The sequence below is a fragment of the Salvelinus fontinalis genome, chromosome 12 (assembly GCF_029448725.1).
Source record: "Salvelinus fontinalis isolate EN_2023a chromosome 12, ASM2944872v1, whole genome shotgun sequence".
Taxonomy (NCBI): Eukaryota; Metazoa; Chordata; class Actinopteri; order Salmoniformes; family Salmonidae; genus Salvelinus; species Salvelinus fontinalis.
Genome location: NC_074676.1, coordinates 59573835 through 59601232, shown reverse-complemented (window position 1 = coordinate 59601232; position 27398 = coordinate 59573835). Strand labels below are relative to the sequence as shown.

Genomic DNA, 27398 nt, shown 5'->3' with positions numbered 1-27398 from the left:
CCGGTACAGAGTCAATGTGGAGGCTATATACAGGGGGTACCGGTACAGAGTCAATGTGGAGGCTATATACAGGGTGTTACGGTACAGAGTCAATGTGGAGGCTATATACAGGGGGTACCTGTACAGAGTCAATGTGGAGACTATATACAGGGTGTCACGGTACAGAGTCAATGTGGAGGCTATATACAGGGGGTACCTGTACAGAGTCAATGTGGAGGCTATATACAGGGGGTACCGGTACAGAGTCAATGTGGAGGCTATATACAGGGGGTACCGGTACAGAGTCAATGTGGAGGCTATATACAGGGTATTACGGTACAGAGTCAATGTGGAGGCTATATACAGGGGGTACTGGTACAGAGTCAATGTGGAGGCTATATACAGGGTATTACGGTACAGAGTCAATGTGGAGGCTATATACAGGGGGTACCGGTACAGAGTCAATGTGGAGGCTATATACAGGGTATTACGGTACAGAGTCAATGTGGAGGCTATATACAGGGGGTACCGGTACAGAGTCAATGTGGAGGCTATATACAGGGGGTACTGGTACAGAGTCAAAGTGGAGGCTATATACAGGGGGTACTGGTACAGAGTCAATGTGGAGGCTATATACAGGGGGTACCTGTACAGAGTCAATGTGGAGGCTATATACAGGGGGTACTGGTACAGAGTCAATGTGGAGGCTATATACAGGGGGTACCGGTACAGAGTCAATGTGGAGGCTATATACAGGGTGTTACGGTACAGAGTCAATGTGGAGGCTATATACAGGGGGTACCTGTACAGAGTCAATGTGGAGACTATATACAGGGTGTCACGGTACAGAGTCAATGTGGAGGCTATATACAGGGGGTACCTGTACAGAGTCAATGTGGAGGCTATATACAGGGGGTACCGGTACAGAGTCAATGTGGAGGCTATATACAGGGGGTACCGGTACAGAGTCAATGTGGAGGCTATATACAGGGTATTACGGTACAGAGTCAATGTGGAGGCTATATACAGGGGGTACTGGTACAGAGTCAATGTGGAGGCTATATACAGGGTATTACGGTACAGAGTCAATGTGGAGGCTATATACAGGGGGTACCGGTACAGAGTCAATGTGGAGGCTATATACAGGGGGTACTGGTACAGAGTCAATATGGAGGCTATATACAGGGGGTACCGGTACAGAGTCAATGTGGAGGCTATATACAGGGGGTACCGGTACAGAGTCAATATGGAGGCTATATACAGGGGGTACCGGTACAGAGTCAATGTGGAGGCTATATACAGGAGGTACCGGTACAGAGTCAATGTGGAGGCTATATACAGGGTGTTACGGTACAGAGTCAATGTGGAGGCTATATACAGGGGGTACCGGTACAGAGTCAATGTGGAGGCTATATACAGGGGGTACCGGTACAGAGTCAATGTGGAGGCTATATACAGGGGGTACCGGTACAGAGTCAATGTGGAGGCTATATACAGGGTGTTACGGTACAGAGTCAATGTGGAGGCTATATACAGGGGGTACCTGTACAGAGTCAATGTGGAGGCTATATACAGGGGGTACCGGTACAGAGTCAATGTGGAGGCTATATACAGGGTGTTACGGTACAGAGTCAATGTGGAGGCTATATACAGGGGGTACCTGTACAGAGTCAATGTGGAGGCTATATACAGGGGGTACCGGTACAGAGTCAATGTGGAGGCTATATACAGGGGGTACCAGTACAGAGTCAATGTGGAGGCTATATACAGGGGGTACCAGTACAGAGTCAATGTGGAGGCTATATACAGGGGGTACCGGTACAGAGTCAATGTGGAGGCTATATACAGGGGGTACCGGTACAGAGTCAATGTGGAGGCTATATACAGGGGGTACCGGTACAGAGTCAATGTGGAGGCTATATACAGGGGGTACTGGTACAGAGTCAATGTGGAGGCTATATACAGGGGGTACCGGTACAGAGTCAATGTGGAGGCTATATACAGGGGGTACTGGTACAGAGTCAATGTGGAGGCTATATACAGGGGGTACCGGTACAGAGTCAATGTGGAGGCTATATACAGGGGGTACCGGTACAGAGTCAATGTGGAGACTATATACAGGGTGTTACGATACAGAGTCAATGTGGAGGCTATATACAGGGGGTACCGGTACAGAGTCAATGTGGATGCTATATACAGGGTGTTACGATACAGAGTCAATGTGGAGGCTATATACAGGGGGTACCGGTATAGAGTCAATGTGGAGGTTATATACAGGGTGTTACGGTACAGAGTCAATGTGGAGGTTTTATACAGGGTGTTACGGTACAGAGTCAATGTGGAGGCTATATTCAGGGGGTACCTGTACAGAGTCAATGTGGAGGCTATATACAGGGGGTACCGGTACAGAGTCAATGTGGAGGCTATATACAGGGGGTACCTGTACAGAGTCAATGTGGAGGCTATATACAGGGGGTACCAGTACAGAGTCAATGTGGAGGCTATATACAGGGGGTACTGGTACAGAGTCAATGTGGAGGCTATATACAGGGGGTACCGGTACAGAGTCAATGTGGAGGCTATATACAGGGTATTACGGTACAGAGTCAATGTGGAGGCTATATACAGGGGGTACCGGTACAGAGTCAATGTGGAGGCTATATACAGGGGGTACCGGTACAGAGTCAATGTGGAGGCTATATACAGGGGGTACCGGTACAGAGTCAATGTGGAGGCTATATACAGGGTGTTACGGTACAGAGTCAATGTGGAGGCTATATACAGGGGGTTACGGTACAGAGTCAATGTGGAGGCTATATACAGGGGGTACTGGTACAGAGTCAATGTGGAGGCTATATACAGGGGTTACGGTACAGAGTCAATGTGGAGGCTATATACAGGGGGTTACGGTACAGAGTCAATGTGGATGCTATATACAGGGGGTTACGGTACAGAGTCAATGTGGAGGCTATATACAGGGGGTACTGGTACAGAGTCAATGTGGAGGCTATATACAGGGGTTACGGTACAGAGTCAATGTGGAGGCTATATACAGGGGTTACGGTACAGAGTCAATGTGGAGGCTATATACAGGGGGTACCGGTACAGAGTCAATGTGGAGGCTATATACAGGGGGTACTGGTACAGAGTCAATGTGGAGGCTATATACAGGGGGTACTGGTACAGAGTCAATGTGGAGGCTATATACAGGGGGTACCAGTACAGAGTCAATGTGGAGACTATATACAGGGGGTACCAGTACAGAGTCAATGTGGAGACTATATACAGGGGGTACCGGTACAGAGTCAATGTGGAGACTATATACAGGGTATTACGGTACAGAGTCAATGTGGAGGCTATATACAGGGGGTACCGGTACAGAGTCAATGTGGAGGCTATATACAGGGGGTACCGGTACAGAGTCAATGTGGAGGCTATATACAGGGGGTACCGGTACAGAGTCAATGTGGAGGCTATATACAGGGGGTACCGGTACAGAGTCAATGTGGAGGCTATATACAGGGGGTACCGGTACAGAGTCAATGTGGAGGCTATATACAGGGGGTACTGGTACAGAGTCAATGTGGAGGCTATATACAGGGGGTACTGGTACAGAGTCAATGTGGAGGCTATATACAGGGGGTACCGGTACAGAGTCAATGTGGAGGCTATATACAGGGTGTTACGGTACAGAGTCAATGTGGAAGTTATATACAGGGGTACCGGTACAGAGTCAATGTGGAGGCTATATACAGGGGGTACTGGTACAGAGTCAATGTGGAGGCTATATACAGGGTGTTACGGTACAGAGTCAATGTGGAGGCTATATACAGGGGGTACTGGTACAGAGTCAATGTGGAGGCTATATACAGGGGGTACTGGTACAGAGTCAATGTGGAGGCTATTTACAGGGGGTACCGGTACAGACTCAATGTGGAGACTATATACAGGGGGTACCGGTACAGAGTCAATGTGGAGGCTATATACAGGGTGTTACGGTACAGAGTCAATGTGGAGGCTATATACAGGGTGTCACGGTACAGAGTCAATGTGGAGGCTATTTACAGGGGGTACCGGTACAGACTCAATGTGGAGACTATATACAGGGGGTACCGGTACAGAGTCAATGTGGAGGCTATATACAGGGTGTTACGGTACAGAGTCAATGTGGAGGCTATATACAGGGTGTCACGGTACAGAGTCAATGTGGAGGCTATATACAGGGGGTACCGGTACAGAGTCAATGTGGAGGCTATATACAGGGGGTACCAGTACAGAGTCAATGTGGAGGCTATATACAGGGGGTACTGGTACAGAGTCAATGTGGAGGCTATATACAGGGTGTTACGGTACAGAGTCAATGTGGAGGCTATATACAGGGTGTCACGGTACAGAGTCAATGTGGAGGCTATATACAGGGGGTACCGGTACAGAGTCAATGTGGAGGCTATATACAGGGGGTACCAGTACAGAGTCAATGTGGAGGCTATATACAGGGGGTACTGGTACAGAGTCAATGTGGAGGCTATATACAGGGTGTTACGGTACAGAGTCAATGTGGAGGCTATATACAGGGGGTACTGGTACAGAGTCAATGTGGAGGCTATATACAGGGGGTACCGGTACAGAGTCAATGTGGAGGCTATATACAGGGGGTACCGGTACAGAGTCAATGTGTAGGCTATATACAGGGGGTACCGGTACAGAGTCAATGTGGAGGCTATATACAGGGGGTACTGGTACAGAGTCAAAGTGGAGGCTATATACAGGGGGTACTGGTACAGAGTCAATGTGGAGACTATATACAGGGGGTACCGGTACAGAGTCAATGTGTAGGCTATATACAGGGTGTTACGGTACAGAGTCAATGTGGAGGCTATATACAGGGGGTACCGGTACAGAGTCAATGTGGAGGCTATATACAGGGGGTACCGGTACAGAGTCAATGTGGAGGCTATATACAGGGGGTACCGGTACAGAGTCAATGTGGAGGCTATATACAGGGGGTACCGGTACAGAGTCAATGTGGAGGCTATATACAGGGGGTACCGGTACAGAGTCAATGTGGAGGCTATATACAGGGGGTACCGGTACAGAGTCAATGTGGAGGCTATATACAGGGGGTACCGGTACAGAGTCAATGTGGAGGCTATATACAGGGGGTACCGGTACAGAGTCAATGTGGAGGCTATATACAGGGGGTACCGGTACAGAATCAATGTGGAGGCTATATACAGGGGGTACTGGTACAGAGTCAATGTGGAGGCTATATACAGGGGGTACTGGTACAGAGTCAATGTGAAGGCTATATACAGGGGGTACTGGTACAGAGTCAATGTGGAGGCTATATACAGGGTGTTACTGGTACAGAGTCAATGTGGAGGCTATATACAGGGGGTACTGGTACAGAGTCAATGTGGAGGCTATATACAGGGGGTACTGGTACAGAGTCAATGTGGAGGCTATATACAGGGGGTACTGGTACAGAGTCAATGTGGAGACTATATACAGGGTGTTACGGTACAGAGTCAATGTGGAGGCTATATACAGGGGGTACCGGTACAGAGTCAATGTGGAGGCTATATACAGGGGGTACCGGTACAGAGTCTATGTGGCGGCTATATACAGGGGGTACCGGTACAGAGTCAATGTGGAGGCTATATACTAGGGGTACCGGTACAGAGTCAATGTGGAGGCTATATACAGGGTGTTACGGTACAGAGTCAATGTGGAGGCTATATACAGGGTGTCACGGTACAGAGTCAATGTGGAGGCTATATACAGGGGGTACCGGTGCAGAGTCAATGTGGAGGCTATATACAGGGGGTACCGGTACAGAGTCAATGTGGAGGCTATATACAGGGGGTACCGGTACAGAGTCAATGTGGAGGCTATATACAGGGGGTACCGGTACAGAGTCAATGTGGAGGCTATATACAGGGGGGTACCGGTACAGAGTCAATGTGGAGGCTATATACAGGGGGTACCGGTACAGAGTCAATGTGGAGGCTATATACAGGTGGTACCGGTACAGAGTCAATGTGGAGGCTATATACAGGGGGTACCGGTACAGAGTCAATGTGGAGGCTATATACAGGGGGTACCGGTACAGAGTCAATGTGGAGACTATATACAGGAGGTACTGGTACAGAGTCAATGTGGAGGCTATATACAGGGGGTACCGGTACAGAGTCAATGTGGAGGCTATATACAGGGGGTACTGGTACAGAGTCAATGTGGAGGCTATATACAGGGGGTACTGGTACAGAGTCAATGTGGAGGCTATATACAGGGGGTACTGGTACAGAGTCAATGTGGAGGCTATATACAGGGTGTTACTGGTACAGAGTCAATGTGGAGGCTATATACAGGGGGTACTGGTACAGAGTCAATGTGGAGGCTATATACAGGGGGTACTGGTACAGAGTCAATGTGGAGGCTATATACAGGGGGTACTGGTACAGAGTCAATGTGGAGACTATATACAGGGTGTTACGGTACAGAGTCAATGTGGAGGCTATATACAGGGGGTACCGGTACAGAGTCAATGTGGAGGCTATATACAGGGGGTACCGGTACAGAGTCAATGTGGAGGCTATATACAGGGGGTACCGGTACAGAGTCAATGCGGAGGCTATATACAGGGGGTACCGGTACAGAGTCAATGTGGAGGCTATATACAGGGGTTACGGTACAGAGTCAATGTGGAGGCTATATACAGGGTGTCACGGTACAGAGTCAATGTGGAGGCTATATACAGGGGGTACCGGTGCAGAGTCAATGTGGAGGCTATATACAGGGGGTACCGGTACAGAGTCAATGTGGAGGCTATATACAGGGGGTACCGGTACAGAGTCAATGTGGAGGCTATATACAGGGGGTACCGGTACAGAGTCAATGTGGAGGCTATATACAGGGGGGTACCGGTACAGAGTCAATGTGGAGGCTATATACAGGGGGTACCGGTACAGAGTCAATGTGGAGGCTATATACAGGTGGTACCGGTACAGAGTCAATGTGGAGGCTATATACAGGGGGTACCGGTACAGAGTCAATGTGGAGGCTATATACAGGGGGTACCGGTACAGAGTCAATGTGGAGGCTATATACAGGGGGTACCGGTACAGAGTCAATGTGGAGGCTATATACAGGGGGGTACCGGTACAGAGTCAATGTGGAGGCTATATACAGGGGGTACCGGTACAGAGTCAATGTGGAGGCTATATACAGGGGGTACCGGTACAGAGTCAATGTGGAGGCTATATACAGGGGGTACTGGTAGAGAGTCAATGTGGAGGCTATATACAGGGGGTACCGGTACAGAGTCAATGTGGAGACTATATACAGGGGGTACTGGTACAGAGTCAATGTGGAGGCTATATACAGGGGGTACCGGTACAGAGTCAATGTGGAGGCTATATACAGGGGGTACTGGTACAGAGTCAATGTGGAGGCTATATACAGGGGGTACTGGTACAGAGTCAATGTGGAGGCTATATACAGGGGGTACTGGTACAGAGTCAATGTGGAGGCTATATACAGGGTGTTACTGGTACAGAGTCAATGTGGAGGCTATATACAGGGGGTACTGGTACAGAGTCAATGTGGAGGCTATATACAGGGGGTACTGGTACAGAGTCAATGTGGAGGCTATATACAGGGGGTACTGGTACAGAGTCAATGTGGAGACTATATACAGGGTGTTACGGTACAGAGTCAATGTGGAGGCTATATACAGGGGGTACCGGTACAGAGTCAATGTGGAGGCTATATACAGGGGGTACCGGTACAGAGTCAATGTGGAGGCTATATACAGGGGGTACCGGTACAGAGTCAATGTGGAGGCTATATACAGGGGGTACCGGTACAGAGTCAATGTGGAGGCTATATACAGGGTGTTACGGTACAGAGTCAATGTGGAGGCTATATACAGGGTGTCACGGTACAGAGTCAATGTGGAGGCTATATACAGGGGGTACCGGTGCAGAGTCAATGTGGAGGCTATATACAGGGGGTACCGGTACAGAGTCAATGTGGAGGCTATATACAGGGGGTACCGGTACAGAGTCAATGTGGAGGCTATATACAGGGGGTACCGGTACAGAGTCAATGTGGAGGCTATATACAGGGGGGTACCGGTACAGAGTCAATGTGGAGGCTATATACAGGGGGTACCGGTACAGAGTCAATGTGGAGGCTATATACAGGTGGTACCGGTACAGAGTCAATGTGGAGGCTATATACAGGGGGTACCGGTACAGAGTCAATGTGGAGGCTATATACAGGGGGTACCGGTACAGAGTCAATGTGGAGGCTATATACAGGGGGTACCGGTACAGAGTCAATGTGGAGGCTATATACAGGGGGTACCAGTACAGAGTCAATGTGGAGACTATATACAGGGGGTACCAGTACAGAGTCAATGTGGAGACTATATACAGGGGGTACCGGTACAGAGTCAATGTGGAGACTATATACAGGGTATTACGGTACAGAGTCAATGTGGAGGCTATATACAGGGGGTACCGGTACAGAGTCAATGTGGAGGCTATATACAGGGGGTACCGGTACAGAGTCAATGTGGAGGCTATATACAGGGGGTACCGGTACAGAGTCAATGTGGAGGCTATATACAGGGGGTACCGGTACAGAGTCAATGTGGAGGCTATATACAGGGGGTACCGGTACAGAGTCAATGTGGAGACTATATACAGGGGGTACCGGTACAGAGTCAATGTGGAGACTATATACAGGGGGTACCGGTACAGAGTCAATGTGGAGACTATATACAGGGTATTACGGTACAGAGTCAATGTGGAGGCTATATACAGGGGGTACCGGTACAGAGTCAATGTGGAGGCTATATACAGGGGGTACCGGTACAGAGTCAATGTGGAGGCTATATACAGGGGGTACCGGTACAGAGTCAATGTGGAGGCTATATACAGGGGGTACCGGTACAGAGTCAATGTGGAGGCTATATACAGGGGGTACCGGTACAGAGTCAATGTGGAGGCTATATACAGGGGGTACTGGTACAGAGTCAATGTGGAGGCTATATACAGGGGGTACTGGTACAGAGTCAATGTGGAGGCTATATACAGGGGGTACCGGTACAGAGTCAATGTGGAGGCTATATACAGGGTGTTACGGTACAGAGTCAATGTGGAAGTTATATACAGGGGTACCGGTACAGAGTCAATGTGGAGGCTATATACAGGGGGTACTGGTACAGAGTCAATGTGGAGGCTATATACAGGGTGTTACGGTACAGAGTCAATGTGGAGGCTATATACAGGGGGTACTGGTACAGAGTCAATGTGGAGGCTATATACAGGGGGTACTGGTACAGAGTCAATGTGGAGGCTATTTACAGGGGGTACCGGTACAGACTCAATGTGGAGACTATATACAGGGGGTACCGGTACAGAGTCAATGTGGAGGCTATATACAGGGTGTTACGGTACAGAGTCAATGTGGAGGCTATATACAGGGTGTCACGGTACAGAGTCAATGTGGAGGCTATTTACAGGGGGTACCGGTACAGACTCAATGTGGAGACTATATACAGGGGGTACCGGTACAGAGTCAATGTGGAGGCTATATACAGGGTGTTACGGTACAGAGTCAATGTGGAGGCTATATACAGGGTGTCACGGTACAGAGTCAATGTGGAGGCTATATACAGGGGGTACCGGTACAGAGTCAATGTGGAGGCTATATACAGGGGGTACCAGTACAGAGTCAATGTGGAGGCTATATACAGGGGGTACTGGTACAGAGTCAATGTGGAGGCTATATACAGGGTGTTACGGTACAGAGTCAATGTGGAGGCTATATACAGGGTGTCACGGTACAGAGTCAATGTGGAGGCTATATACAGGGGGTACCGGTACAGAGTCAATGTGGAGGCTATATACAGGGGGTACCAGTACAGAGTCAATGTGGAGGCTATATACAGGGGGTACTGGTACAGAGTCAATGTGGAGGCTATATACAGGGTGTTACGGTACAGAGTCAATGTGGAGGCTATATACAGGGGGTACTGGTACAGAGTCAATGTGGAGGCTATATACAGGGGGTACCGGTACAGAGTCAATGTGGAGGCTATATACAGGGGGTACCGGTACAGAGTCAATGTGGAGGCTATATACAGGGGGTACCGGTACAGAGTCAATGTGGAGGCTATATACAGGGGGTACTGGTACAGAGTCAAAGTGGAGGCTATATACAGGGGGTACTGGTACAGAGTCAATGTGGAGACTATATACAGGGGGTACCGGTACAGAGTCAATGTGTAGGCTATATACAGGGTGTTACGGTACAGAGTCAATGTGGAGGCTATATACAGGGGGTACCGGTACAGAGTCAATGTGGAGGCTATATACAGGGGGTACCGGTACAGAGTCAATGTGGAGGCTATATACAGGGGGTACCGGTACAGAGTCAATGTGGAGGCTATATACAGGGGGTACCGGTACAGAGTCAATGTGGAGGCTATATACAGGGGGTACCGGTACAGAGTCAATGTGGAGGCTATATACAGGGGGTACCGGTACAGAGTCAATGTGGAGGCTATATACAGGGGGTACCGGTACAGAGTCAATGTGGAGGCTATATACAGGGGGTACCGGTACAGAGTCAATGTGGAGGCTATATACAGGGGGTACCGGTACAGAGTCAATGTGGAGGCTATATACAGGGGGTACTGGTACAGAGTCAATGTGGAGGCTATATACAGGGGGTACTGGTACAGAGTCAATGTGAAGGCTATATACAGGGGGTACTGGTACAGAGTCAATGTGGAGGCTATATACAGGGTGTTACTGGTACAGAGTCAATGTGGAGGCTATATACAGGGGGTACTGGTACAGAGTCAATGTGGAGGCTATATACAGGGGGTACTGGTACAGAGTCAATGTGGAGGCTATATACAGGGGGTACTGGTACAGAGTCAATGTGGAGACTATATACAGGGTGTTACGGTACAGAGTCAATGTGGAGGCTATATACAGGGGGTACCGGTACAGAGTCAATGTGGAGGCTATATACAGGGGGTACCGGTACAGAGTCTATGTGGCGGCTATATACAGGGGGTACCGGTACAGAGTCAATGTGGAGGCTATATACTAGGGGTACCGGTACAGAGTCAATGTGGAGGCTATATACAGGGTGTTACGGTACAGAGTCAATGTGGAGGCTATATACAGGGTGTCACGGTACAGAGTCAATGTGGAGGCTATATACAGGGGGTACCGGTGCAGAGTCAATGTGGAGGCTATATACAGGGGGTACTGGTACAGAGTCAATGTGGAGGCTATATACAGGGGGTACCGGTACAGAGTCAATGTGGAGGCTATATACAGGGGGTACCGGTACAGAGTCAATGTGGAGGCTATATACAGGGGGGTACCGGTACAGAGTCAATGTGGAGGCTATATACAGGGGGTACCGGTACAGAGTCAATGTGGAGGCTATATACAGGTGGTACCGGTACAGAGTCAATGTGGAGGCTATATACAGGGGGTACCGGTACAGAGTCAATGTGGAGGCTATATACAGGGGGTACCGGTACAGAGTCAATGTGGAGACTATATACAGGAGGTACTGGTACAGAGTCAATGTGGAGGCTATATACAGGGGGTACCGGTACAGAGTCAATGTGGAGGCTATATACAGGGGGTACTGGTACAGAGTCAATGTGGAGGCTATATACAGGGGGTACTGGTACAGAGTCAATGTGGAGGCTATATACAGGGGGTACTGGTACAGAGTCAATGTGGAGGCTATATACAGGGTGTTACTGGTACAGAGTCAATGTGGAGGCTATATACAGGGGGTACTGGTACAGAGTCAATGTGGAGGCTATATACAGGGGGTACTGGTACAGAGTCAATGTGGAGGCTATATACAGGGGGTACTGGTACAGAGTCAATGTGGAGACTATATACAGGGTGTTACGGTACAGAGTCAATGTGGAGGCTATATACAGGGGGTACCGGTACAGAGTCAATGTGGAGGCTATATACAGGGGGTACCGGTACAGAGTCAATGTGGAGGCTATATACAGGGGGTACCGGTACAGAGTCAATGCGGAGGCTATATACAGGGGGTACCGGTACAGAGTCAATGTGGAGGCTATATACAGGGGTTACGGTACAGAGTCAATGTGGAGGCTATATACAGGGTGTCACGGTACAGAGTCAATGTGGAGGCTATATACAGGGGGTACCGGTGCAGAGTCAATGTGGAGGCTATATACAGGGGGTACCGGTACAGAGTCAATGTGGAGGCTATATACAGGGGGTACCGGTACAGAGTCAATGTGGAGGCTATATACAGGGGGTACCGGTACAGAGTCAATGTGGAGGCTATATACAGGGGGGTACCGGTACAGAGTCAATGTGGAGGCTATATACAGGGGGTACCGGTACAGAGTCAATGTGGAGGCTATATACAGGTGGTACCGGTACAGAGTCAATGTGGAGGCTATATACAGGGGGTACCGGTACAGAGTCAATGTGGAGGCTATATACAGGGGGTACCGGTACAGAGTCAATGTGGAGGCTATATACAGGGGGTACCGGTACAGAGTCAATGTGGAGGCTATATACAGGGGGGTACCGGTACAGAGTCAATGTGGAGGCTATATACAGGGGGTACCGGTACAGAGTCAATGTGGAGGCTATATACAGGGGGTACCGGTACAGAGTCAATGTGGAGGCTATATACAGGGGGTACTGGTACAGAGTCAATGTGGAGGCTATATACAGGGGGTACCGGTACAGAGTCAATGTGGAGACTATATACAGGGGGTACTGGTACAGAGTCAATGTGGAGGCTATATACAGGGGGTACCGGTACAGAGTCAATGTGGAGGCTATATACAGGGGGTACTGGTACAGAGTCAATGTGGAGGCTATATACAGGGGGTACTGGTACAGAGTCAATGTGGAGGCTATATACAGGGGGTACTGGTACAGAGTCAATGTGGAGGCTATATACAGGGTGTTACTGGTACAGAGTCAATGTGGAGGCTATATACAGGGGGTACTGGTACAGAGTCAATGTGGAGGCTATATACAGGGGGTACTGGTACAGAGTCAATGTGGAGGCTATATACAGGGGGTACTGGTACAGAGTCAATGTGGAGACTATATACAGGGTGTTACGGTACAGAGTCAATGTGGAGGCTATATACAGGGGGTACCGGTACAGAGTCAATGTGGAGGCTATATACAGGGGGTACCGGTACAGAGTCAATGTGGAGGCTATATACAGGGGGTACCGGTACAGAGTCAATGTGGAGGCTATATACAGGGGGTACCGGTACAGAGTCAATGTGGAGGCTATATACAGGGTGTTACGGTACAGAGTCAATGTGGAGGCTATATACAGGGTGTCACGGTACAGAGTCAATGTGGAGGCTATATACAGGGGGTACCGGTGCAGAGTCAATGTGGAGGCTATATACAGGGGGTACCGGTACAGAGTCAATGTGGAGGCTATATACAGGGGGTACCGGTACAGAGTCAATGTGGAGGCTATATACAGGGGGTACCGGTACAGAGTCAATGTGGAGGCTATATACAGGGGGGTACCGGTACAGAGTCAATGTGGAGGCTATATACAGGGGGTACCGGTACAGAGTCAATGTGGAGGCTATATACAGGTGGTACCGGTACAGAGTCAATGTGGAGGCTATATACAGGGGGTACCGGTACAGAGTCAATGTGGAGGCTATATACAGGGGGTACCGGTACAGAGTCAATGTGGAGGCTATATACAGGGGGTACCGGTACAGAGTCAATGTGGAGGCTATATACAGGGGGTACCGGTACAGAGTCAATGTGGAGGCTATATACAGGGTGTTACGGTACAGAGTCAATGTGGAGGCTATATACAGGGTGTCACGGTACAGAGTCAATGTGGAGGCTATATACAGGGGGTACCGGTGCAGAGTCAATGTGGAGGCTATATACAGGGGGTACCGGTACAGAGTCAATGTGGAGGCTATATACAGGGGGTACCGGTACAGAGTCAATGTGGAGGCTATATACAAGGGGTACCGGTACAGAGTCAATGTGGAGGCTATATACAGGTGGGTACCGGTACAGAGTCAATGTGGAGGCTATATACAGGGGGTACAGGTACAGAGTCAATGTGGAGGCTATATACAGGTGGTACCGGTACAGAGTCAATGTGGAGGCTATATACAGGGGGTACCGGTACAGAGTCAATGTGGAGGCTATATACAGGGGGAACCGGTACAGAGTTAATGTGGAGGCTATATACAGGGGGTACCGGTACAGAGTCAATGTGGAGGCTATATACAGGGGGTACCGGTACAGAGTCAATGTGGAGGCTATATACAGGGGGTACCGGTACAGAGTCAATGTGGAGGCTATATACAGGGTGTTACGGTACAGAGTCAATGTGGAGACTATATACAGGGGGTACCGGTACAGAGTCAATGTGGAGGCTATATACAGGGGGTACCGGTACAGAGTCAATGTGGAGGCTATATACAGGGGGTACCGGTACAGAGTCAATGTGGAGGCTATATACAGGGGGAACCGGTACAGAGTCAATGTGCGGGGGCACCGGTCAGTCGAGGTAATATGTACATGTAGGTAGAGTTAAAGGGACTATGCATAGGTTATTAACAGAGTAGCAGCAGAGAGGTCTGGGTAGCCCTTTGATTAGCTGTTCAGGAGTTTTATGGTTTTGGGGTAGAAGCTTCTAAGAAGCCTTTTTTTAACCTAGACTTGGCGCTCCGGTACCGCTTGCCGTGCGGTAGCAGAGAGAACAGTCTATGACTAGGGTGGCTGGAGTCATTGACAATTTTTAGGGTCTTCCTCTGACACCGCCTGGTCCTGGTTGGCAGGAAGCTTGGCCCCAGAGATGTACTGGGCCGTACGCACCAACCTCTGTAGTGCCTTGCGGTCAGAGGCTGAGCAGTTGCCATACCAGGCAGTGATGCAACCCTTCAGGATGCTCTCGATGGTGCAGCTGTAGAACATTTTGAGGATCAGAGGACCCATGACAAATATTTTCAGTCTCCTGAGGGGGGATAGGCTTTGTCGTGCCCTCTTCACGACTGTCTTGGTGTGTTTGGACCATGTTAGTTTGTTGGTGATGTGGACACCAAGGAACTTGAAACTCTCAACCTGTTCCACTAAAGCCCTGTCGATGAGAACGAGGGCGTGCTCGGTCCTCCTTTTCCTGCAGTCCACAATCATCTCCTTGTCTTGATCACGTTGAGGGAGAGGTTGTTGTCCTGGCACCACACGGCCAGGTCTCTGGCCTCCTCCCTATAGGCTGTCTCATTGTTGTCGGTGATCAGGCCTACCTCTGTTGTGTCATCTGAAAACTTGATTATAGTGTTTGAGTCGTGCCTGGCCATGCAGCCATGCGTGAACAGGGAGTACAGGAAGGGACTGAGCATGCACCCCTGAGGGCCCCCATGTTGAGGATCAGCATGGCGGATGTGTTGTTACCTACCCTTACCACTTGGGGGCAGCCCATCAGGAAGTCCAGGATCCAGTTGCAGAGGGAGGTGTTTAGTCCCAGGATCCTTATTTTAGTGATGAGCTTTGAGGGCACTATGGTGTTGAACGCTGAGCTGTAGTCAATGAATAGCATTCTCACATAGGTGTTCCTTTTGTCCAGGTGGGAAAGGGCAGTGTGGAGTGCAATAGAGATTGCTTTATCTGTGGATCTGTTAGGGCGGTATGCAAATTGGAGTGGGTCTAGGGTTTCTGGGATAATGGTGTTGATGTGAGCCATGACCATCCTTTCAAAGCACTTCATGGCTACAGACGTGAGATCTACGGGTCGGTAGTCATTTAGGCAGGTTACCTTAGTGTTCTTGGGCACAGGGACTATGCTGGTCTGCTTGAAACGTGTTGGTATTACAGACTCAGAGAGGGAGAGGTTGAAAATGTCAGTGAAGACACTTGCCAGTTGGTCAGCACATGCTCGCAGTACACGTCCTGGTAATCCGTCTGGCCCTGCGGCCTTGTGAATGTTTGTTGACCTGTTGTAACGGTTTTCTTCCAGGGGTGAAGGAGAGGACCAAAGTGCAGCGCGGCTAGTGTTAAACATGTTTAATAAAGAACAGGTGAAACACTACAAACAACAATACAAAATAACAAATGTGCAAAAACCGAGACAGACCTATCTGGTGCAGACAATCACAGAGAAAGGAAACAAACACCCACAAAATCCCAACACAAAACAAGCCTCCTATATATGATTCTCAATTAGGGACAACGATTACCATCTGCCTCTGATTGAGAACCATATTAGGCTGGACATAGAAACAGACAAACTAGACACACAACATAGAATTCCCACCCAGCTCACGTCCTGACCAACACTAAACAAGCAAAACACATAATAACTCTGGTCAGGACGTTACAGTACCCCCCTCCTGAGGTGCGGACTCCGAACGCACCCCTACAACTCAAGAGGAGGGTCTGGGTGGGCATCTGTCCGCGGTGGCGGCTCCGGCGGTGGACGAGGACACCACTCCACCACTGTCTTTGTCCCCCTCCTTAGCGTCCTTTGAGTGGCGACCCTCGCCCACGACCTTAGCCTAAGAATCCTCCCCAAGGCCCCCACATGATTTTGGAGGTAGCTCAGGACAGAGAGGTAGCTCAGGACAAAGAGGTAGCTCAGGACAGAGAGGTAGCTCAGGACAGAGAGGTAGCTCAGGACAGAGGGGCAACTCCGGACTAGTGGCAGCTCCGGACTGAGTGGCAGCTCCGGACTGAGTGGCAGCTCCGGACTGAGTGGCAGCTCCGGACTGAGTGGCAGCTCCGGACTGAGTGGCAGCTCATGACTGAGTGGCAGCTCATGACTGAGTGGCAGCTCATGACTGAGTGGCAGCTCATGACTGAGTAGCAGCTCATGACTGTAGGGCAGCTCATGGCTGTAAGGCAGCTCATGACTGTAGGACAGCTCATGACCGTAGGACAGCTCATGACTGTAGGGCAGCTCATGACCGTAGAGCAGCTCATGACCGTAGGGCAGCTCATGACTGTAGGGCAGCTCATGACTGTAGGGCAGCTCATGACTGTAAGGCAGCTCATGACCGTAGGACAGCTCATGACCGTACGGCAGCTCATGACCATAGGGCAGCTCATGACCGTAGAGCAGCTCATGACCGTAGGGCAGCTCATGACTGTAGGGCAGCTCATGACTGTAGGGCAGCTCATGACTGGCTGACGGCTCTGGACGCTCATGGCTGACTGACGGCTCCGGCAGATCCTGTCTGGTTGGCGGCTCTGGCAGATCCTGTCTGGTTGGCGGCTCTGGCAGATCCTGTCTGGTTGGCGGCTCTGGCAGATCCTGTCTGGTTGGCGGCCCTGGCAGATCCTGACTGACGAATGGCTCTAGCGGCTCCTGACTGACGAACGGCTCTGACGGCTCGGGACAGACGGGCGGCTCTAACGGCTCGGGACAGACGGATGGCTCAGACGGCGCTGGGGAGACGGATGGCTCAGATGGCGCTGGGGAGACGGATGGCTCAGATGGCGCTGGGGAGACGGATGGCTCCGATGGCGCTTGGCAGACGGCCAGCTCTGACGGCGTTGGGCAGACGGACAGTTCAGACGGCGTTGGGCAGACGGACAGTTCAGACGGCGTTGGGCAGACGGGCAGTTCAGGCGCCGCTGGGCAGACGGGCAGTTCAGGCACCGCTGGGCAGACGGCAGACTCTGGCCGGCTGAGACGCACTATAGGCCTGATGCGTGGTGCCGGAACTGGAGGTACCGGGCTGAGGGCACGTACCTCAGGGCGAGTGCGGGGAGGAGGAACAGGGCTCTGGAGATGCACTGGAAGCCTGGTGCGTGGTGTAGGCACTGGTGGTACTGAGCTGGGGTGGGAAGGTGGCGCCGGATATACCGGACCGTGAAGGAGGACACGCACTCTTGAGCACCGAGCCTCTCCAACCTTACCAGGTTGAATGGTCCCCGTAGCCCTGCCAGTGCGGCGAGGTGGAATAGCCCGCACTGGGCTATGCAGGCGAACCGGGGACACCACCTGTAAGGCTGGTGCCATGTACGCCGGCCCGAGGAGACGTACTGGAGGCCAGATATGTTGGGCCGGCTTCATGGCACCCGGCTCGATGCCCAACCTAGCCCTACCAGTGCGGCAAGGTGGAATAGCCCGCACTGGGCTAAGCACGCGTACTGGGGACACCGTGCGCTTTACCGCATAACACGGTGTCTGACCAGTACGACGCCCTCTCACTCCACGGTAAGCCCGGGGAGTTGGCTCAGGTATCCAACCCGGCTTCGCCACACTCCCCTTTGTCCCCCCCCCAAGAAATTTTTGGGTGAGCCTCTCGGGCTTCCAGCTTCTCTTACGTGCTGCCTCCTCAATCCACCGCTCCTGGGCTGTGGCTGCCTCCTTCTCCTCCCGAGAGCGGCGATTCTCTCCAACCTTTGCCCAGGGTCCTTTTCCGTTCATGATTTCCTCCCATGACCATTCCTCCTGGTACCGCTGCTGCTGTTGCTGCTGCCCGTTGCCACGCTGCTTGGTCCGGGTTTGGTGGGTGTTTCTGTAAAGGTTTTCTTCCAGGGGTGAAGGAGAGGACCAAAGTGCAGCGCGGCTAGTGTTAAACATGTTTAATAAAGAACAAGTGAAACACTACAAACAACAATACAAAATAACAAATGTGCAAAAACCGAGACAGACCTATCTGGTGCAGACAATCACAGAGACAGGAAACAAACACCCACAAAATCCCAACACAAAACAAGCCTCCTATACAGTAATCCCTCGTTTATCGCGGGGGTTACGTTCCGAAAATGACCCGCGATAAGTGAAATCCGCGAAATAGAAAACTTTTTTTTTTTTTACAATTAGCAACTATTACATGTATACAAATACAGTGACTCACGTGTAGGCCGTTTCACTGCTCTTCAGACTGGGCCGCTGCATCCTGACTGCGCTCTAATTTGGCCAACTTAATGTAAATTTGCCAAGCTGTTTTATGTACGTACACATAACTGCACGAGACGACAAAATGATAGCACAATTCGTAGCATGTTTTGATACAAGAAGCGGGAGTGAGTTTTTAGCGAATCAGAATGCAGAGCACAATGCACCAAAAAAAAAAAAAAAATGCATTATGAAAATCCGCGAAATAGCGAATCCGCGATAAGTGAACCGCGAAGTGGCGAGGGATCACTGTATATGATTCTCAATTAGGGAGAACGATTACCATCTGCCTCTGATTGAGAACCATATTAGGCTGGACATAGAAACAGACAAACTAGACACACAACATAGAATTCCCACCCAGCTCACGTCCTGACCAACACTAAACAAGCAAAACACATAATAACTCTGGTCAGGACGTTACACCTGTTTAAAGGTCTTTCTCACATCAGCTACGGAGAGCGTGACCACACAGTCGGTGCTCTCATGCTTGTTTCAGTGTTACTTGTGTCAAAGTGAGCATGGAAGTACTTCAGCTTGGCTGGTAGTTTCATGTCACTGGGCAGCTCACGGCTGTGCTTCCCTTTGTAGTATCTAATAGTTTGCGAGCCCTGCCACATCCGACGAGCTTCGGAGCCGGTGTAGTACCATTCAATCGTGGTCTTGTATTTACGCTTTGCCTGTTTGATGGTTCGTCGGAGGGTATAGCGGAATTTCTTAGAAGCTTCCGGGTTAGAGTCCTGCTCGTTGAAAGCGGCAGCTCTACCCTTTACCTCAGTGCGGATGTGGCCTGTAAACCATTGCTTCTGGTTGGGGTATGTACGTACGGTCACTGTGGGGATGACGTCATCGATGCACTTATTGCTGAAGCCAGTGACTGATGTGGTGTACTCCTCAATCGGAAAAATCCCGGAACATATTCCAGTCTGTACTAGCAAAACAGTCCTGTAGCTTAGCATCTGACCAGTTTCTTATTGAACGAGTCACTGGTTCTTCCTGCTTTCATTTTTGCTTGTAAGCAGGAATCAGGAGGATAGAATTATGGTCAGATTTGCCAAATGGCGGGCAAGGGAGGGCTTTGTATGCATCTCTGTGTGTGGAGTAAAGGTGGTCTAGAGGTTTTTTTTTTACCTCTGGTTGCACATTTAACATGCTGGTAGAGATTAGGTCAAACAGATTCGAGTTTCCCTGCATTAAAGTACCCAACCACTAGGAGCGCTGCCTCTGGATGAGCGGTTTCCTGTTTGCTTATTGAGTGCGGTCTTAGTGCCAGCATCGGTCTGTGGTGGTATATAGACACCTATGAAAAATATAGATGTTCAATTCCCAGTTTCTCTCCCTTTGATTTCTACTTCTCAGGTGAGGGTGATGTTCAGGTAAGGGTGAAGTCTGTGCAAAAACAAAACACCCATATTGAAATAAAATTGAACAATTAGACACCCTACGACCCACACCTACACACACGTGTAACAATCTGATTGATGGATTGTGCAGTAAACAGGCTCAGGTGTATAACTGTGGCTCCTTCCCCCTTGAAAGAATAGGCAAGAGGACCAACCATGGAGAATAGTAAGACACTGCATTATTTCTGTTTCTGTAACTACACTATATTGATTTTCCTCGTGGGTCTGTGCATGTTTCTCAGTATAAAGTACTCTACAGCCACTCAGTGTGGACACTAGGTGAGGCCACACACACACACACACACACACACACACACACACACACACACACACAGAGATTCCTGTTGAACACTCGCTTTAACTACCGTATTTTCTCAATAACAGCCTCTCTCCTTCACTTCACCCCTCTCCTCCCTAAATCCTCTAGGTTATATCAGCTGTGATGGTGAACCCCTCCCCTTCTGAACATCCTGACACATAGAGGGTACAGAATGATCGGAGGTGAGAGGTCACTTGGTCGGGTCAACAGGAAGTATTATGAAAAATTTGCTTTACATTGAAATACAGATAGATGCAGTAGTCCCAGAGTTAATGATCCCAGGTCAGTTTATATTATACAGGAAGTATTATTAAAGAGATGCTTTACATTGAAATACAGATAGATGCAGTAGTCCCAGAGTTAATGATCCCAGGTCAGTTTATATTATACAGGAAGTATTATTAAAGAGATGCTTTACATTGAAATACAGATAGAGATGCAGTAGTCCCAGAGTTAATGATCCCAGGTCAGTTTATATTATACAGGAAGTAGTATTAAAGAGATGCTTTACATTGAAATTCAGATAGATGCAGTAGTCCCAGAGTTAATGATCCCAGATCAGTTTATATTATACAGGAAGTATTATTAAAGAGATGCTTTACATTGAAATTCAGATAGATGCAGTAGTCCCAGAGTTAATGATCCCAGATCAGTTTATATTATACAGGAAGTATTATTAAAGAGATGCTTTACATTGAAATACAGATAGATGCAGTAGTCCCAGAGTTAATGATCCCAGATCAGTTTATATTATACAGGAAGTATTATTAAAGAGATGCTTTACATTGAAATACAGATAGATGCAGTAGTCCCAGAGTTAATGATCCCAGATCAGTTTATATTATACAGGAAGTATTATTAAAGAGATGCTTTACATTGAAATACAGATGCAGATGTAGTGGTCCCACAGGTAATGATCCCAGGTCAGTTTTGCATTTCACCTCCTGATGATTATGATGACTGAAGGTGTTAGAATAAACAAAACACAAGACTTAATCATGCTCTCTCTCTCTCTTTCCATCCGTCTCTCGTCTGCAGGTATGTTTTGACGTGAGAGAGGATGCCAACCCCCAGTCCCGTTATCGCCACCTCACCTGCAGTAAGATAACCCTCGGGCCAACTGGGGGCCCAAGGCTGGTTAGGAGACACCACTAGATACAGTATTATGTAATTGTGATGACCTGAATATGAAGTTTAGTAGCAATGTAATGAATGAATCACAGGCTGTCTTCCCTGCTCCTCTGATCTTCTCATCTCTTCCCTTTGTGTCTTTTCTTTCTCCCACCTCCTTTTTAGGCCTGTTTTTATTATGCACCAGTTCAGATTGAACTTGCATTTATAATATTATAATATTTATAATGCATGTATTGTGTATTTATAACACTTGGGTGATGAACTTCTTTCAATAAAGCTTTTCACATTCTCTACTGGTTGAAATTAAGTGTCTCGTTTGATGAAATACTACACCTGTCCTGTGTCCTCAGACCAGTGAAATACTACACCTGTCCTGTGTCCTCAGACCAGTGAAATACTCCACCTGTCCTGTGTCCTCAGACCAGTGAAATACTCCACCTGTCCTGTGTCCTCAGACCAGTGAAATACTCCACCTGTCCTGTGTCCTCAGAACAGTGAAATACTCCACCTGTCCTGTGTCCTCAGACCAGTGAAATACTCCACCTGTCCTGTGTCCTCAGACCAGTGAAATACTCCACCTGTCCTGTGTCCTCAGACCAGTGAAATACTCCACCTGTCCCGTGTCCTCAGACCAGTGAAATACTCCACCTGTCCTGTGTCCTCAGACCAGTGAAATACTCCACCTGTCCTGTGTCCTCAGACCAGTGAAATACTCCACCTGTCCTGTGTCCTCAGACCAGTGAAATACTCCACCTGTCCTGTGTCCTCAGACCAGTGAAATATTACACCTGTCCTGTGTCCTCAGACCAGTGAAATACTACACCTGTCCTGTCCTCAGACCAGTGAAATACTCCACCTGTCCTGTGTCCTCAGACCAGTGAAATACTCCACCTGTCCTGTGTCCTCAGACCAGTGAAATACTCTACCTGTCCTGTGTCCTCAGACCAGTGAAATACTCCACCTGTCCTGTGTCCTCAGACCAGTGAAATACTCCACCTGTCCTGTCCTCAGACCAGTGAAATACTCCACCTGTCCTGTCCTCAGACCAGTGAAATACTACACCTGTCCTGTGTCCTCAGACCAGTGAAATACTACACCTGTCCTGTGTCCTCAGACCAGTGCAGATGGAGGAAATGAGATGGTGAGGAGAACCTGTTTTAAAGTATTCACATGATGCAAACGAAGTGTAGAAGTGTTTTTTAATTCTGCTCCTGTATATATGAATTCAAAATCAGCTTTTTCATTTTCTTTTGTTTAAATAGATAATAAATATAGTTTATTTATTGTCTTATCATGATGGAGTGGTCCCCAACCCTGTGCCCTAGACACCCACCTGAGCGACCCACACATGAAAGAGTAATCCTTATCTGTTTTATAAGCCTACTGCAAGTGGCCTATATTTAGCCAAGACAGGAAGATAAATGTGGTCAGAGACCCACTGAAGCGACACTGCCCCCTCAAGAGTCTGAGCCTGCCTGACAGGCTTGGTCCTAACAGAGCCAAATCGCCCTGATGGATGAGCATAATATACAAGGAAATTCTCAAAGCTGCTAATGAGAACCTTGACAACCGTGTACCTAGCCGGTGGGGATTCAGGTAGGGGTGCCCCGACCCAGGTAATGGCAGTGCTGGCAACACTAGCTGTAGTAACTCATGGGGAGGGGGGTGGGGTGCCCCCACCCAGGTAGTGGCAGTGCTGGCAACACTAGCTGTAGTAATCCATGGGGAGGGGGGTGGGGTGCCCCCACCCAGGTAGTGGCAGTGCTGGCAACACTAGCTTCAGTAACTCATGGGGAGGGGGGTGGGGTGCCCCCACCCAGGCAGTGGCAGTGCTGGCAACACTAGCTGTAGTAACTCATGGGGAGGGGGTCACACTCAGACAATCAGAGAGGGGGCAAATTATTGTGGCCCTGGAGGAACATAATAATCAAAAGGTCTGATTGCTCAGAGATGCTTTGGGAAAATGGTCCCACCGGGGGTGTGTTTCAGGGTAGGGGGGTGTATCTTAGCGCCATCACCTAGGACTTGACATTGGTTAATCAAATCTCTGCCTTCTCAAACAGCTACAACTCTATATGCATTCACACTTCAAGTCTTCTCTTGAGTTGGGCTCAGGGATGGAACAACTGTTGAACATCTGAGCTGGTGGTTATTTGTGGGGGGAAGGGTGGGGAGTGTGTGTGTGTGTCCCACATCTGTTGCTATAGGGTAATGATGTTAGGGACAATACAGGATGAATCACAAAAATTGTTTGTCAAAATAATAATTGCTTGACAAAAATGTAATATTTGTAATGCCAATCTTGTTTATAGGTAACAATTCTTCGTATGAACTGCCAACATTATTACGCATATTATTCGAATAATTGTGGAAATAAATTAAGATATGCAAGATTTTTTTTATATATACAGTACCAGTCATACGTTTGGACACACCTACTCATTCCAGGGGTTTTTTTTCCAACAAGTGCTCAGCATATCTGGTACCTACTTTAAGACTGTTGGACAAGTATTCCAGGTGAAGCTGGTTGAGAGAATACCAAGAGTGTGCAAAGCTGTCATCAAGGCAAAGGGTGGCAACTTTGAAAAATCTCAAATCTGAAATATATTTTGATTTGTTTAACACTTTTTTGGTTACCACATGATTCCATATGTGTTATTTCATAGTTTTGATGTCTTCACTATTATTCCACAATGTAGAAAATAGTCAAAATAAAGGAAAACCACTGGAATGAGTAGGTGTGTCAAAACATGGTAAGATGGCACCGACAGAGATGGCCACCTCGCTTCACGTTCTTAGGAAACTATGCAGTATTTTGATTTTTTTTATGTATTATTTCTTACATTGTTACCCCAGGAAATCTTACGTCTTATTACATATATCCGGGAGCAACTATTGGATATAAGAGCAACGTCAACTTACCAACATTACGACCAGGAATACGACTTTCCCGAAGCGGATCCTCTGTTTGGTCCACCACCCAGGACAATGGATCGGATCCCAGCCGGTGACCCAAAACAACGGCGCCGCAGAAGGAGCAGACGGAGCGGTCTTCTGGTCAGGCTCCGTAGACGGGCACATCGCGAACCGCTCCCGAATTTATTACTCGCCAACGTCCAGTCTCTTGACAACAAGGTAGATGAAATTTGAGCAAGGGTTGCCTTCCAGAGAGACATCAGAGACTGTAACATTCTCTGTTTCACGGAAACATGGCTCTATCGGGATATGTTGTCAGAGTCGGTACAGCCATCCGGTTTCTTCAGGCATCGCGCCCGACAGAAACAAGCATCTCTCTGGTAAGAAGAAGGGCGGGGAGGTATGCCTTGTGATTAACAAGTCGTGGTGTAATCATAACAACATACAGGAACTTAAGTCTTTTTGTTTCACCTGACCTAGAATTCCTTACAATTAAATGCCGACCGCATTATCTACCAAGAGAATTCTCTTCGATTATAATCACAGCCGTGTATATCCTCTCCCCAAGCAGGCACCTCGACGGCCCTGAAATAACTTCACTGGACTCTATGTAAACTGGAAACCACACACCCTGAGGCTGCATTTATTGTATTGTAGCTGGGGATTTTCACAAAGCTGAGCTGAAAACAAGGCTCCCTACATTTTATTAGCATTGAATGCGCGACTCATTGCTACTCTAACTTCCGCGACGCATACAACGCCCTCCCCCGCCCTTCTTTTGGCAAATCTGACCACGACTCCATTTTGTTGCTCCCAGCCTATAGACAGAAACTAAAACAGGAAATGCCCGTGCTCAGGTCTGTTCAACGCTGGTCCAACCAATCTGATTCCACGCTTCAAGATTGTTTCAACCCCGCCCTGTGCAACTGGGTCCTGGACTTTCTGATGGGCCGCCACCAGGTGGTGAGGTAGGAAACAACATCTCCACCCGGCTGATCCTCAACACAGGGGCCCCACAAGGGTGCGTTCTCAGCCCTCGCCTGTACTCCATGTTCACCCATGACTGCGTGGCCACGCACGCCTCCAACTCAATCATCAAGTTTGCAGACGACACAACAGTGGCAGGCTTGATTACCAACAACGACGAGACGGCCTACAGGGAGGAGGTGAGGGCCCTCGGAGTGTGGTGTCAGGAAAATAACCTCTCACTCAACGTCAACAAATCAAAGGAGATGATCGTGGACTTCAGGAAACAGCAGAGGGAGCACCCCCCTATCCACATCGACGGGACAGTGTCAGGTGGTGAAGGTGGAAAGTTTTAAGTTCCTCGGAGTACACATCACAGACAAACGGAATTGGTCCACCCACACAGACAGCGTGGTGAAGAAGGCGCAGCAGCGCCTCTTCAACCTTAGGAGGCTGAAGAAATTTGTCTTGTCACCAAAATCACTCACAAACTTTTACAGATGCATAATCGAGAGCATCCTGTCGGCTGTATCACCGCCTGGTACGGCAACTGCACCGCCCACGACCGTAAGGCTCTCCAGAGGGTAGTGAGGTCTGCACAATGCATCACCGGGGGCAAACTACCTGCCCTCCAGGACACCTACACCACCCGATGTCACAGGAAGGCCAAAAAGGACAACAACCACCCGAGCCACTGCCTGTTCACACCGCTATCATCCAGAAGGAGAGGTCAGTACAGGTGCATCAAAGCAGGGACCGAGAGACTGAAAAACAGCTTCTATCTCAAGGCCATCAGACTGTTAAACAGCCATCACTAACATTGAGTGGCTGCTGCCAACAGACAGACTCAAATCTCCAGCCACTTTAATAATTAATAATTGGATGTAATAAATGTATCACTAGTCACTTTAAACAATGACACTTATATAATGTTTACATACTCTACATTAGTCATCTCATATGTATATACTGTACTCTATACCACCTACTGCATCTTGCCTATGCCACACGGCCATCGCTCATCCATATATTTATATGTACATATTCTTATTCATTGTGAAATTTTTAGATTACTTCTTAGATATTACTGCACGGTTTGAACTAGAAGCACAAGCACTTCACTACACTTGTTAGATATATCAGTCCAACCCTAAATACTACTACTACTACTACTACATACAGTGGGGAGAACAGGCATTTGATACACTGACGATTTTGCAGGTTTTCCTACTTACAAAGCATGTAGAGGTCTGTAATTTTTTATCATAGGTACACTTCAACTGTGAGAGACGGAATCTAAAACAAAAATCCAGAAAATCACATTGTATGATTTTATTTTCTTCTATTTTTAAATTTGACCCCCTTTTCTCCCCAATTTCGTGGTATCCAATTGTTAGTAATTATTATATTGTATCAGGGGAGAGGAGGGGGATGAATGAGCCAATTGTATACTGGGGATGATTAGGTGACCGTGATGGTTTGAGAGCCAGATTGGGAATTTAGCCAGGACACCGGGGTTAACACCCCTACTCTTACAATAAGTGCCATGGGATCTTTAGCGACCACAGAGAGTCAGGACACCCGTTTAACGTCCCATCCGAAAGACGCCACCCTACACAAGGCAATGTTCCCAATCACTATTTTTTTAGACCAAAGGAAAGGGTGCCTCCTACTGGCCCTCCAACACCACTTCCAGTACCATCTGGACTCCCATCCAGGGACCGACCAGG

The 27398-nt window shown here is 48.7% G+C and overlaps 1 protein-coding gene across 1 annotated transcript in view; it reads right to left on the bottom strand.

The window, feature by feature from the left end:
• The window catches only part of lnp1 (leukemia NUP98 fusion partner 1), a 75870-nt gene extending 50360 nt beyond the window's left edge, over nt 1-25510 (bottom strand). Inside the window, exon 1 of the mRNA XM_055941234.1 lies at nt 24709-25510. Coding sequence (XP_055797209.1) covers nt 24709-24867 — 159 coding nt within the window. The 5' untranslated portion in view covers nt 24868-25510. The remainder of the gene's footprint in view (nt 1-24708) is intronic.
• Between the last annotated feature and the right edge of the window lie 1888 nt (nt 25511-27398).